This window comes from Lipomyces japonicus (assembly GCF_038497905.1).
Source record: "Lipomyces japonicus strain CBS 7319 unplaced genomic scaffold V1514scaffold_14, whole genome shotgun sequence".
In the NCBI taxonomy this organism is placed as follows: domain Eukaryota; kingdom Fungi; phylum Ascomycota; class Lipomycetes; order Lipomycetales; family Lipomycetaceae; genus Lipomyces; species Lipomyces japonicus.
Window position 1 is genome coordinate 58,604 of NW_027117826.1, and position 11,769 is coordinate 70,372.

General features: G+C 39.7%; 6 protein-coding genes across 6 annotated transcripts; 4 read left to right on the forward strand and 2 right to left on the reverse strand.

Annotated features, from left to right (window-relative positions):
* Positions 1-921: 921 nt before the first annotated feature.
* V1514DRAFT_329068 (P-loop containing nucleoside triphosphate hydrolase protein) lies at positions 922-2,431 on the forward strand. Its single transcript, XM_066927289.1, has 6 exons — positions 922-985; positions 1,045-1,114; positions 1,164-1,189; positions 1,244-1,323; positions 1,395-1,624; positions 1,701-2,431. The coding sequence occupies exons 1-6, from the start codon at positions 975-977 to the stop codon at positions 2,385-2,387; spliced, it is 1,104 nt and encodes a 367-aa protein (XP_066783943.1). The 5' UTR covers positions 922-974; the 3' UTR covers positions 2,388-2,431.
* V1514DRAFT_329073 (uncharacterized protein) lies at positions 2,368-4,968 on the reverse strand. Its single transcript, XM_066927290.1, has 3 exons — positions 4,715-4,968; positions 4,358-4,450; positions 2,368-3,808 (listed from the first exon to the last, which is right to left on the reverse strand). Exons 1-3 carry the CDS (start codon positions 4,745-4,747, stop codon positions 2,828-2,830), a joined length of 1,107 nt encoding a protein of 368 aa, XP_066783944.1. The 5' UTR covers positions 4,748-4,968; the 3' UTR covers positions 2,368-2,827.
* A 435-nt stretch (positions 4,969-5,403) lies between these two features.
* V1514DRAFT_36150 (uncharacterized protein) lies at positions 5,404-6,537 on the forward strand. The gene is made up of 2 exons (XM_066929710.1): positions 5,404-5,766; positions 5,836-6,537. The coding sequence occupies exon 2, from the start codon at positions 5,900-5,902 to the stop codon at positions 6,434-6,436; it is 537 nt and encodes a 178-aa protein (XP_066783945.1). The 5' UTR covers positions 5,404-5,766; positions 5,836-5,899; the 3' UTR covers positions 6,437-6,537.
* A 29-nt stretch (positions 6,538-6,566) lies between these two features.
* Positions 6,567-7,346, forward strand: V1514DRAFT_367154 (uncharacterized protein). Its single transcript, XM_066929858.1, has 2 exons — positions 6,567-6,963; positions 7,055-7,346. The coding sequence occupies exons 1-2, from the start codon at positions 6,641-6,643 to the stop codon at positions 7,128-7,130; spliced, it is 399 nt and encodes a 132-aa protein (XP_066783946.1). The 5' UTR covers positions 6,567-6,640; the 3' UTR covers positions 7,131-7,346.
* On the reverse strand, positions 7,142-9,722 carry V1514DRAFT_329079 (P-loop containing nucleoside triphosphate hydrolase protein). Its single transcript, XM_066927291.1, has 2 exons — positions 9,444-9,722; positions 7,142-9,383 (listed from the first exon to the last, which is right to left on the reverse strand). The coding sequence occupies exons 1-2, from the start codon at positions 9,695-9,697 to the stop codon at positions 7,274-7,276; spliced, it is 2,364 nt and encodes a 787-aa protein (XP_066783947.1). The 5' UTR covers positions 9,698-9,722; the 3' UTR covers positions 7,142-7,273.
* Positions 9,723-9,836: 114 nt separating this feature from the next.
* V1514DRAFT_329081 (Pex12 amino terminal region-domain-containing protein) lies at positions 9,837-11,381 on the forward strand (the record flags this gene model as incomplete). The annotated part of the gene is made up of 3 exons (XM_066927292.1): positions 9,837-10,129; positions 10,181-10,450; positions 10,521-11,381. Coding segments are annotated over exons 1-3 (1,259 nt in total), but the record flags the coding sequence as incomplete, so codon positions are not given.
* Between the last annotated feature and the right edge of the window lie 388 nt (positions 11,382-11,769).

The following is an 11,769-nucleotide window of genomic DNA, read 5'->3' on the forward strand; positions in this document are numbered from 1 at the left end:
AAAATAAAAAATAAAAAACCGCTGCTGTCTACCATAATTGGAACGTGCAAATTATTACTTAACTTTCTGCCATGTTACAGTCCCATTGTTATATTCTTTGTTCTTCGGTGTCAATCGCAGTGCCAGAACCAATTTACATTTTTGGTTGTTCACACACGCGTTTGCCTGTTCAATTTAATCGGTTTCTACTGTAGGCTTGTAATAAATTTATTTTTTATTTTTACGTAAAGTATTACGCATGTTAGTATTGGTATCGAATTATGCTGTGTAGAGAACTCCAGTACTGTATTTGCTATAAAAAGCAGGTCATATACGATATGTCAAATAGCCTATTCGAGAAAATATATTAATGAAACCAGCCCACATGAATCAATCAGCATTTTTGTTCCAACACTGGAGTAATCAAGATGGGTCTTCATGCAATATTAATAAATGTAAAATAGTTAAGCAAGGAAATGCATCGAGCGTTAATTACTTAAAATTACATTAGTTTCTAAAGTGTATTTTTTTTTTGAATATTGGATATCTCAACCGGAATTAGAAGTCCATGATTGATCTGCAGTTTCAGTAAAACTGACGTGGCCTATTATTATTCACATGAGCAAGGGTTTGACACTTTCCGTAAGCTGTCGTCAGTCCGTCTTTGGCACTGTCATATATCACCATCTCTAAAGATAAAATAACTGCCTAGCTTGTTTAACTGACGCCCCGTTTTAAATTTGACCCGTTCAAGTAGAAGAATGCAGTACATTGAACGGAGCATTACCTTTTAGCGTAAACTTGATCGATACTTTTAAATGTTAATTGTATTTTTACTGAAATTAAGTACAGTGCTATTGTAAATTATTCTTATTGCCCTAACCCACAAGAAAATTACACTTTGATTAATCTATCGTTAACTTGCAATTAATACGTTTTCAAGGTTGACACATTAAACTACTTTTATTTTTGCCGTTCGTTAACAAGATATTAAAATGGGAATTTTGTATGAGTTTTTTTTTAAAAAATTGCAACATGTCATAATTACTAACCATAAATTTATAGGGAGAAAATTCAATCTATTCAGGAAGAGCTTGCAAAAACTCAGAAGAACAAGGCAACTGAATATCACATTGTATGTTTCAATAATGGCTAGAAGAAATATATATTGACAATGATTATAGGGTTTACTAAAAGGGAAACTTGCTCGGTAAATATGTGGCTTGAACTATTATATGTTGACCTCTAACTTACGATCAAAAAGATACCGTGCACAGCTACTAGAGCCTTCGCCTGGTTCGTCTTCTGGAGGAGGTCAGGGATTTGAAGTTCAAAAGAGCGGAGGTATAAACGATTAGATTGAATTTAACATTTTTAATATTCACATATGTTTTTTTTGGCTTGTCCTGTTTTAGATGCCAGAGTTGCGTTGATTGGGTTTCCGTCAGTAGGAAAATCGAGTTTGCTGTCTAAAGTTACCAGAACAAAATCCGAAGTGGCCAGTTACGCATTCACAACGTTAACTTCTGTTCCGGGAGTATTGGATTATAACGGTGCAGAGATTCAGATTTTAGATTTGCCAGGAATTATTCAAGGTGCCAGTGAAGGCAAAGGTCGTGGTCGTCAAGTTATTGCCACAGCAAAAGTAATAAGCCGTGTTTTTTTTTAAATTTTTTTTTTGCTTTTTTCTTCAAAAGCTAATTAATTGCTATATTTATTAGACGTCAGATTTAATTTTAATGATTTTGGATGCCACCAAGGCTGGAGATCAACGTGCGATACTGGAACGAGAATTAGAAGCAGTCGGCATCAGATTAAACAAAGAACCTCCAAACATTTATTTTAAGATTAAAAAGACTGGCGGGCTTAAGTTTAATTCGACATCACCACCAAAATTCTTGGATGAAAAAGTCGTGGGTAGCATCTTGCGAGATTACAAGATTCATAACGCAGAAGTTCTCGTTCGTGATGAAAACGTGACGGTTGAAGACTTTATCGACGTGATTAACGCCAATCATCGATCTTATATTAAATGTCTTTATGCTTATAACAAGATTGATGCTGTTTCCTTGGAAGAAGTCGACAGGCTGGCGCGTCAGCCTCATACGGTGGTCATTTCATGCGAGCTCGATCTCGGACTTGAAGACCTCGTGCACCGGATATGGGACGAACTATCACTGTTACGGGTATACACTAAACGAAGGGGTGAGGTTGCCAAGTTTGATGAACCCATGGTCGTCCGCAAAAATGCGACGGTCGAAACCGTGTGTGACGCTATTCATCGGACAATCAAGGACCAATTTAGGTATGCATTAGTATGGGGCGCCAGCGTCAAGTATAGTCCACAGAAATGTGGACTGCCTCATTTGGTTTCTGATGAAGACGTTATTTCGATTGTAACAAAATAATCAATTACGAATTAAAATTTTAATAAAACATTAAAACTGTGAAATTGTGGCATTATGAATTTAATCACACAAATAAAAAAAGTTCCAATTCGCACGCGTCCAAAACAGATTACAAAAATACAAGAATTGTAACGTAACACCATAATACACTTAAAAAATAAAGTAATTGTGCCAAAATAAAAAAGCCAATGATAAAGGATGGAAGTAGTACATTAACATTAAAGGAGGAGGAAAAAATCGGGAGGAAAACAAAAAAGATGTAGATAGGGAAAAAAACAAAATAAAAAAAAAAATTGAACTTATCCTAGAATGAAAGCGGAAATGTCCAACAATACAAACAAAAAAAAGACTATTTTTCTTTTATAAAAAAAAATGAATTGAAGAAAACAAATACACTGGGTAGTGATCTAAGAGCACGACAAATCTTTCTTTTTATTTCTTTACTCGCGAGCAGCTTCAGCAACCATGTCAACTTCAGGAATTGAACCACAGACGGTCTCGACCATGATACCAGTAACGAGGTAAGGATCAATGTTAGAGGCCGGTCGGCGATCCTCAAAGTAACCATACCCATCCTTGTTGACGGATCTTGGAATACGGATTGAGGCGCCTCGGTTGGCAACGCCAGACGAGAACTGGGCAATTGATGCAGTCTCGTGTCTTCCGGTCAGGCGCTTGTCGTTATCCTCACCATAGACCGAGATATGTTCCTTATGACGCTTTGCAAGCTTTTCAATAGCAAGGTTAATATGCTCCATACCACCTGAAACACGCATGTCCTTGGTTGACACGTTCGTGTGGCAACCAGCACCGTTCCATTCGCCTTGTAAAGGCTTGGGGTGAAATGAAACTTTGACACCGAAATCTTCGGCAACACGCTCAAGGAGATATCGCGCAACCCAAAGTTCATCGCCCATGCTAATGCCAAGGTTGGGTCCAACCTGGAACTCCCACTGAGAAGGCATGACCTCAGCATTGATGCCGGAGATGTTAATGCCGGCGTATAAGGAAGCACGGTAGTGGGCTTCGATGATGTCACGTGCGTAGACCTTGCCGGTACCAACACCGCAGTAATAAGGGCCCTGAGGACCTGGGAAACCACCCTTGGGCCAGCCATAGACCTGTCCAAATTCATCAAACAGAGTATATTCCTGTTCGATACCAAACCAAATCTCCTCATCCTTATGTGCCTCGAAGAGTCTGCTGGCAGCGTAACGGTGATTCTTCTTGTTGGGGGTGCCATCGTTATTCCAGCACTCAGCAAGAACAATTATGTTATCACCCCGACGGAAGGGATCATTGTACAAGGCAACTGGCCTAAGGTAAACATCGGAGTCGTCACCGGGGGCCTGTTCAGTAGATGAACCATCGAAATTCCATTCTGGAAGGTCATCGATAGACTCTGGCTTCTTATCAAGAGTCTAGATATGGGAATTAGTAAAGTAAAATTTAATAGATATTATAGCCAAGTCTGCCATGAATCGAAACCCCCATTCACAAAAACATTTAATCACGTGACTGATGTGACCTCGCTAAGCTGAAAATGGACGCCAATCGCGGCGCCGGTAATCTCTCGAAGAAAAAAGAAGGCGCGGCGACGGGCGGGCGAGCGATCGGATAGTTTCCGGATTGATGGATCACACCAAAATCACATTGTGACTCACGCGCCCTTTGCCACACCGTGCTCTCGCAGGGTAAGTAAGTCATTGTGAAATGGCCGAAAAAAAAATTGACAGCACACGATGGAGCTTGTGAACATGGACGAATTCTAAGCTGTTCGAACTAAATGACCCCGGATAATTTGTAATGAAATAAATAAATTATGATATTTGCCGAATTGCACTGTGTCTCGTAGATTTTGAAATAAAAAATTTCGGTTGAATCGTTTGGTTTGGTTCATGCTTTTGGAATGTGATGGATCGATGGCTAGGCCGGCTTGAAAAATTGAAAAATAGTAAATAGTAACGAACCTTGGCTTTTGATCGGATACCGTTGGTACCATCAATCCAGATGTATTCGGCAATGACCTTGCCATGTTGAGGAAGATCAAGATATTTGCCAAGCTAGTGCAAGTTAGTCAACGAAAAACTAAAATAGTTAAAGACAGAGAGTAGTAACAGAACAGCATTGCCAAAACCAAAATGCACCAATTTTTTTAAAACAAATCACACAAAACCATGAACAACTCATCTCTCAGTTCACTTGCAACAAAGGTCATATGGCGTTGACAAAAAAAAAAATCATTAAAATGCCATCGCCCAAATGCAAGATAAAGACCAAAAAAAGAAAAAAAAAAAGTAAAAAAAAAAAAGAAATCGAAAACATACGTTGACACCGTTAGAAACAACTGTACTAGACATGGCGAATAAAGGAGGGAAGGAAACGATGGGAAAGCGTGAAGCACGAGAGAAAAGACTGTCGTAAGAAAGCAGAAATGGAAGAGCGGAGCTGTTGCGAGATATATATTAAATACAAAAACGGGACAAAGCTGGGCAGTATCGAAGGCGGCGGGGGCGACGAAAGGGAAATCTTGAGCAAAGATAAACAGTTAGAGTTTTGAGGATTTATTCTCAGGCGTGTCTGACCCATGTGCTTCGAGTCCCGATGCTGAATATATATGCATGTATTGTATGTGTACTAAGTAAACCGCCACCAGCAATCGCTCTACATGAAAATGAAGGGCCAACAAGCAAGGCTTTTATTAGTTACAAAAGAATGTATAAGCTTGCCTAGACATTTGACGTCAAGCAATACAAAAAATGTTGGATTAATTGATTGATTGATTGATTGATTTATTTTATTTTATTTTATTTTATTTTTTTTTTTTTCAGTCCAGGTTTACCGATTTATTTTTAATTTTTTGCTCTCCGCCAATTACAGAATCCGCAAATACCCGGGTCAGACAAGCTGATACGCACCGGGTCAGAAATGACTCACGCTAACCAACGCCACCTTAACCCGGGTCCGTCTCGGTACTTGGCTTCGAAATGTTCAGCCGACGAAGGGCAAGATCGCAAGAAGCTCGACTGGGGCAAATATTTTTTACTATTACCTTTACCTGCTGTTTGAGCTTTCATGATGGAATTGTTGTGTAGCTATTTGTACGGCTGAGGAATAAGGGGTTGACGCAAGTTTCTTATCACTGATTTCACACTCAAAAACTGGCCCGCGCTATTGAGTCAGAAATAAATTTCTGGAGAGTCGCATGAGGGTTTAAACTTTTGCCTTTTACGGCTTCTGTAATTGGCTGGGTAGTAATGCAATGCGATATAGACACATATACATACATTCATACTATACATATATATAGTTGGTATGAATTGCAGTTCGGATTCTGAAAGGGTTGTCGGTTATATCGCATTGGCAGCTGCCGAAAAAGGCAAGTATATCTTCATGATCGGCGCATTCGTTACAGAGTGACCATCAATTGACCGCAATTCGCCGGCAGATTTGAATGTGTCCATCATGCCATTATTCAGATCATATGTAATCCATCTTGTTGTTAGTTTTTCATGGTCGAGATGCATGTACATGTACCGTGTGTAGTATATGTCTCGAACAGCAACGGTGACAACTTAACGCCACAAAACTTACTTCCTTGTCTTGTTACTCCTGTCTCATGTCAACCAGCACATGGTTTTGTCACTTGTTTGCCGCAAGCATCGTTTACAGTTAATAAACATTGTTGGGTTCAAAAATATGATTTGCGCCCCGCATTAAAGGTTTACAAGATACAATGTTTAACCAAATTTCATCACAAAAAAGTGAATACGTTCTGGAGTTGTTTGGTATATATCGTATATATATATTGTAATTTGAAATCTTATTTGCGGTTATTTAACGCTCAATGTACCCGTTGCCGGTCTTATCTCACAGTAGTACGCATACGATATTATTTTCTAGCCCTTGTTCAATTGGTGCGAATCTTTCTTATATGTGGATTCCATTTATTAACCCTTGTCTTTCGTTTTATTTTTATTTTTATTTTTATTGCTATTAATCTGAGCACGTTTATTGACCAGATCAGTAATGTTGTACTATTTGTGTAACTTGACATTTACGTTCGGCAAAATTGCCGCCACGTTCCAGAGGGGGGTGCTTTCTTATCGCGCGCGTCGATACCGAGGTTTACATAAGTGACAATTGGCCCAGTTAGTTAGTTATCAAAATAAACTCATTGGATAATATTTATCAATTAACATACCCCGTACCAACAAAATCTAATTTTTATTAGCCCAGTCGAAATTATTATAATGTCTCAGCTTGAAATCAAACATTTAGAACCCAGTCAAGTGTTAATCGACCATGACTGGCCTGACAAAACCGCAGCTGGTAAGCAACGTTCAACGTCTCACGGCCCGTTGGTCTTGTGCCGCCGCAATGCTTCCATTGTTCAAACACCACAGTCATCCTACGGCAATGTGTTTTACTCTTCTCGAAGACCTGTTCCCGGCCAGATTTTAAATTATGACCCGTTCTCAAATGGATATCATCATTATTATCTTGCCATGGTTCGCGCGGTAGTCTGCGCTTGGGCCACTTTGTATAATCCCTACCTTGGCTGTTTAGTAACATTGTAAGTGACATCAAAAAAATCAATGGTATTGAGACCTTTGTCTTGCTGATCTATAAATTTATTTTTTTTTTTTTTTTTTTTTTTTGGCCAGTTTTATATTTGGACCACGAGAAGCACGGCATCGCTCATCGCAATATCTGGTGCGCGACAGGCCGGTTACTACATAACAAACGACTTGAGTAGGTAATCGTTTTATATTCAAAATTAATACCAAATGCACTGTCATCATACCATGTCATGTTTGCATCTATATCTTGTGAAAAGTTCTAAGTACATTTAAAATTCCTGACATGCCATTGTGTAATTGCACCTACAGTCGTACACGATCGTTTACGGACCTAATCATCAACTCCGCAAACCTATTGTCAAAGGATTCATCTTGCTTTGCTGTCTCCACATTCAATAAAATCTTTTTAACACCAGTGCCAATATCATCCGTATGAGTTTGCTCACTGAGCGTAGAAAGAATTTGTTGGATCCGTACCTGGCCATCGTGTGTTTTTGTCTTGTCCTTGCCATATATCTCAGCCTCACTTAAGATATAGCCCAACTCGGCAATGTTAGACACGTTTGGAACTCCGATTTGCGCGTCAAACGTATCCAAAATATCCATCTGTTGCAAAACTGATCTCTCCGTGGTAGTGGCTAAAATGAGTAATCTTCGTCCCTTTGGTGGTTGCTTCCGCATCAACACCATCAACGTTTGCAAAACCGCATTCGAAAATCTTGGTCCAATTGGTACCCAATCAACCAATCGTTCAATGTTGTCCACCACGACAACGTTAAGCGGACTCTTGTAGGCATCGTCGAACGTCTTGGTTATTGACGCAACTTTACTCGCCTCATTATAACCAACAAAATTCTCTGGAGAAATAAGCTTAATAAACGGAAAGTCCGATGCCATCGCAATCGATGCTGCCAATGCTGTCTTTCCAGCGCCTGGAGGTCCATGTAACAGTACTGAAACAAGAGGAGTGTGCTCTGATTTACGCACTTGTTCGGTAAATAATTTACCTTCCGCCAAAATGCTGTCAATATGCGTTGAATATTTTATGATTCCATTTTGAATACACGTCGCCAATTCTTCTTCGTTAATACCAAATGCCGGGCGAACCTCGTCCAAAGCGTTCATAAAATCTTGCCGGTTGACTTTCAACTTGTCAATGTCGGATGACACTCCCGCCACGGTTCCAACTTTGACATGACGATTGAATGCAAATGACGTCGCCGACTTGACCAAGCCATTCAGTTCCGCGCCAGAGAAATTTTTGGTTAAAGCAGCCAGTTCATCAAGATTCACATCAGTTGCCATGACCTTATTTGTTCGCATCTTTGTGGTATGAATCTTAAGAATTTGCTTTCTTCCTGCCTCATCTGGCAGCGAAACTTCCATGTGAACCTCCAATCTGCCCGGTCGCAAAAGTGCCTCGTCAATCATATCTATTCTATTTGTCATACCAATAATTAGTATGTTGTTTAGCTGATCCACGCCATCCATTTTCGAAAGCAACTGATTAACAACGGAGTCCGAAACACCAGTACTGTCATTTCTGCTTCCACGTTGCTTGCAAATTGCGTCCAATTCATCAAAAATGATAATGTGTAGTCCTGATTCCTCTCCCTTTTCTTTGTATTCCTTCTCTGCATCTGCGAATAGTTTGCGCACATTCTCTTCAGATTGACCAACAAACTTGCTCAAAATTTCCGGTCCATTAACAATTTTGGGCTCCCTCGCGTTCAACATCTTGCCAATCTGCCTGGCCATCAAAGTTTTGCCTGTACCCGGTGGTCCGTATAGCAAAATGCCTTTCACGTGTTGGATACCAAGTTTCTCAACAAGACCAGGTGGAAAAATGCGACTGGCAAAAGCACGCCTAAAAATGGCGGAAAACTCGTTATCTAAACCACCAATGCCCATGTCTTCAAACTTGAAATTAGGCTGTATGATAGCATTTGCTGCTGGTCTTTTGGAAGATGCCCTTAACTTGATTGGCGAATCTGAAGCTTTGTAAAATGTGATCTGAGCATGTGGCGTTAAAATACCACGTACATATGGATGAGATGCCACAGGTGCAGAAGTTGGCTTCTCACCCAAGTCAACTAGTTGAATAGATCGAACAATAATCTTAAACAACATCGCTTTATAATCCATAATTACTCTCTGTCCAGGCGAAAATATTTGATCTTTATAGCAAGAGATAAACCACTTGGCAAGCTCATCTTGATCGTATTGATAGTCAGAAATCTTGTTTCTCGAATTAAATCCAATCTCTAAATCGATTCCACCAATATAAACCTGACTTCCAAAAGCAAATGGATCAAAGCTAGCAACTGTAACTTCTTGATTTAATGACCATCCAGCCCATTCACGTTGCGCACCAGAGGCACCAGCTGTACCGGAAGGTACCAAATCGACAGCCCTAATAATAATAATTAGACGAATTCAAAAATTGAAAGAAAAAAAACCTCCAATTTCTTACTTGGTTGTAAGCACAAACTGATCATCTACTATGACATATTGATCGGATCGAAATTCCTGAGACGATACGGCAATACAGTTGGAAAGCGCAAGTTCGTTGGACGCTGACGATGCAATGCGAAGCACTTTCGAACTGGGCGCGTGCAATGGCTGCCTACCCGGTGTATCGTACGGTGTAGAAACAACCCGTCCAAAAGAAGAAGTTGACGAACTGTTTGATTGATTCGCCTTTGCAAAAGGCGATTTTGAAAACATTCTGCTGCTTGCTTGTGAATGCTGGCTTCGATCAAACACTTCAATCTTATCGAATTTCCGCCCGGCGCCGCGATGGCGGTGTTACCCGGTGTTCACTATAGTTAGTGACGTCGGCGTGGCCATCCGAGGTAGTTGGTGATGTGCATATTAATTACATCAACTGATTTACCCCACAATGGCAGTGAAATTTAGCTACTTTTGATTTATGTATTGAAGACCATGCCGGATGAAGGAGTTAATACAAGATTTCGACGTTTTGGAGTTTCGACCGTTTCTGGATCACCTCTAAGCATTGTGCAAGGTCTTTTAACGTCTCTGTCAATGCATCAAGTTCCCCCGATGCGAGTAGGACAATTAGATGCGAGCCTTCTTGACCATGACTTGGTTGACATTTTAAAAGGACAGATTTTAGACAGCATTAAATTTTTTAATGTGAGTGTTTTTATTATGAATGTAGAATGTATGTCATTGCTAACATTCTAGTCTTCATGGAGAGATAAATACGAAGCCGAGATTTTTCTTTTTCTTAAGGTGCTGTTGTGGAAAGTTACAGTATGGGACTACTCTGCGACTTACGGTGGCTTGTTGCAAAATTTAAGGATAATCGATGCCAGGAGCGCGAAATTATCAAAGGGATTGTTCCATAGTCCTTCGCGACTTCAGAAAATTGGACTAGGCTTTTTTGTTATATTTGGTGACTATCTTTGGCAAAAAATTTTAAATTTTGCGGATAATGAAGAACAAGAACATAGTGTGAGTTACGACTAAATAATTACATACATGTGTATATATGTATATATTATGACTAATTTTAATTTTATAGACTAGCTTGTTCAGTCGTCGATGGCAACGACTTCTGCATAAGGCAGATGCCACCTATGAAACTCTTTCATTTCTTAATTTTATTGCATTTTTATATAACGGAAAGTATCCGACTTTAGTATATCGTCTTTTTCGACTACGATTAGTTTCATCGTCGAGGTCGCTTTCTCGCGAGGTTAGCTTTGAATTCCTTAACCGACAACTTGTCTGGGACGAATTCACCAAGTTCCTTTTATTTGTCATTCCGATGCTTCATCTACCTAAGCTTAAACGAAAGCTTGGTAAGCTTGTTGGCAATTCCAAAAACGTGTCTGACATTACCGTCTCGTTTTCGTTTCTTCCAGAACGGACATGCGCGATCTGTTACGAACAAGATAAGGACACTAGTCCTCAACCTCCAGCAATATCGTCGTTGAACTTTGCACCAAACAGTATTACAAATCCTTACTCTGCAGTGGAATGTGGTCATATTTACTGCTATGTTTGCTTGGTCACTCAGTTGGAAGAACAAGAAGGAGAGGGTTGGAACTGCTTGCGATGCGGTAAGCTTGTTAAGAATGCGACGCCATGGGTAGACGTCCAGCACGAGCAAGATGAGGTGGAGAGTGATGATTCAGGCGAATCAATAGTCGATGTAGATGACGTTATACATGTGAGAGACGAAGAAGACGACGAATCGGAGCCAGACGACAAAAGTTATATCAAGCGTAATACAGGTAGTCTAAGCAATGACGAAGAAAGTGATAATTCGGATTCGGGAGGGACTGTCATCTATGAATAAACAGATTTTAATAGATTTTTTTTTTTTTTTTTTCACTAAATCAATAATGTACATATAAAAATTGATCAAATTTCAATGAAATGTGTAGACCGCGTACTAAAAAAGTTGATTGTATAGGCTGCGAGTTATACATTTATTATAGTGTTATAGGGTAGTTTGCCACCCATTTAACCACAGTAGAACAGTTGAATTTTTTTAATGGATTTTTTTTCATATTTTTACAAGTCAATCAGTGGAATATTATTTTTGTTATTACAATAGTCAAGGCGAGCTAGTCGGCAAATCGCTCAACAATGTCAACAACGCTAAATCAACAGCCTAGCAGCGCTAACAAACCGAAAAGGTCAAACTTTGTAATCAGGCCTCCGATAATTGCAAGAGATGTTCCAGTTTCATCATTTTTAAGTGAAGCTCGCAAAGTCAAGCAAGTTCTTCAAGTTCATACTGATTCTTCAATCGATGTTGTCCT

Coding starts and splice junctions, on each gene's coding strand:
- V1514DRAFT_329068 (XM_066927289.1), top strand. Junction 1,115..1,163: donor AGGCAACTGAATATCACATT/GTATGTTTCAAT, acceptor CAATGATTATAG/GGTTTACTAAAAGGGAAACT. Junction 1,324..1,394: donor TGAAGTTCAAAAGAGCGGAG/GTATAAACGATT, acceptor GTCCTGTTTTAG/ATGCCAGAGTTGCGTTGATT.
- V1514DRAFT_329073 (XM_066927290.1), bottom strand. CDS start 4,747: ATGTCTAGTACAGTTGTTTCTAACGGTGTCAAC. Junction 4,451..4,714: donor TTGTTTCTAACGGTGTCAAC/GTATGTTTTCGA, acceptor AACTTGCACTAG/CTTGGCAAATATCTTGATCT. Junction 3,809..4,357: donor GTATCCGATCAAAAGCCAAG/GTTCGTTACTAT, acceptor TCCCATATCTAG/ACTCTTGATAAGAAGCCAGA.
- V1514DRAFT_36150 (XM_066929710.1), top strand. CDS start 5,900: ATGGTCGAGATGCATGTACATGTACCGTGTGTAGTATATGTCTCGAAC.
- V1514DRAFT_367154 (XM_066929858.1), top strand. CDS start 6,641: ATGTCTCAGCTTGAAATCAAACATTTAGAACCCAGTCAAGTGTTAATC. Junction 6,964..7,054: donor CTTGGCTGTTTAGTAACATT/GTAAGTGACATC, acceptor TTTTTTGGCCAG/TTTTATATTTGGACCACGAG.
- V1514DRAFT_329079 (XM_066927291.1), bottom strand. CDS start 9,697: ATGTTTTCAAAATCGCCTTTTGCAAAGGCGAATCAATCAAACAGTTCG. Junction 9,384..9,443: donor CAGTTTGTGCTTACAACCAA/GTAAGAAATTGG, acceptor TATTATTATTAG/GGCTGTCGATTTGGTACCTT.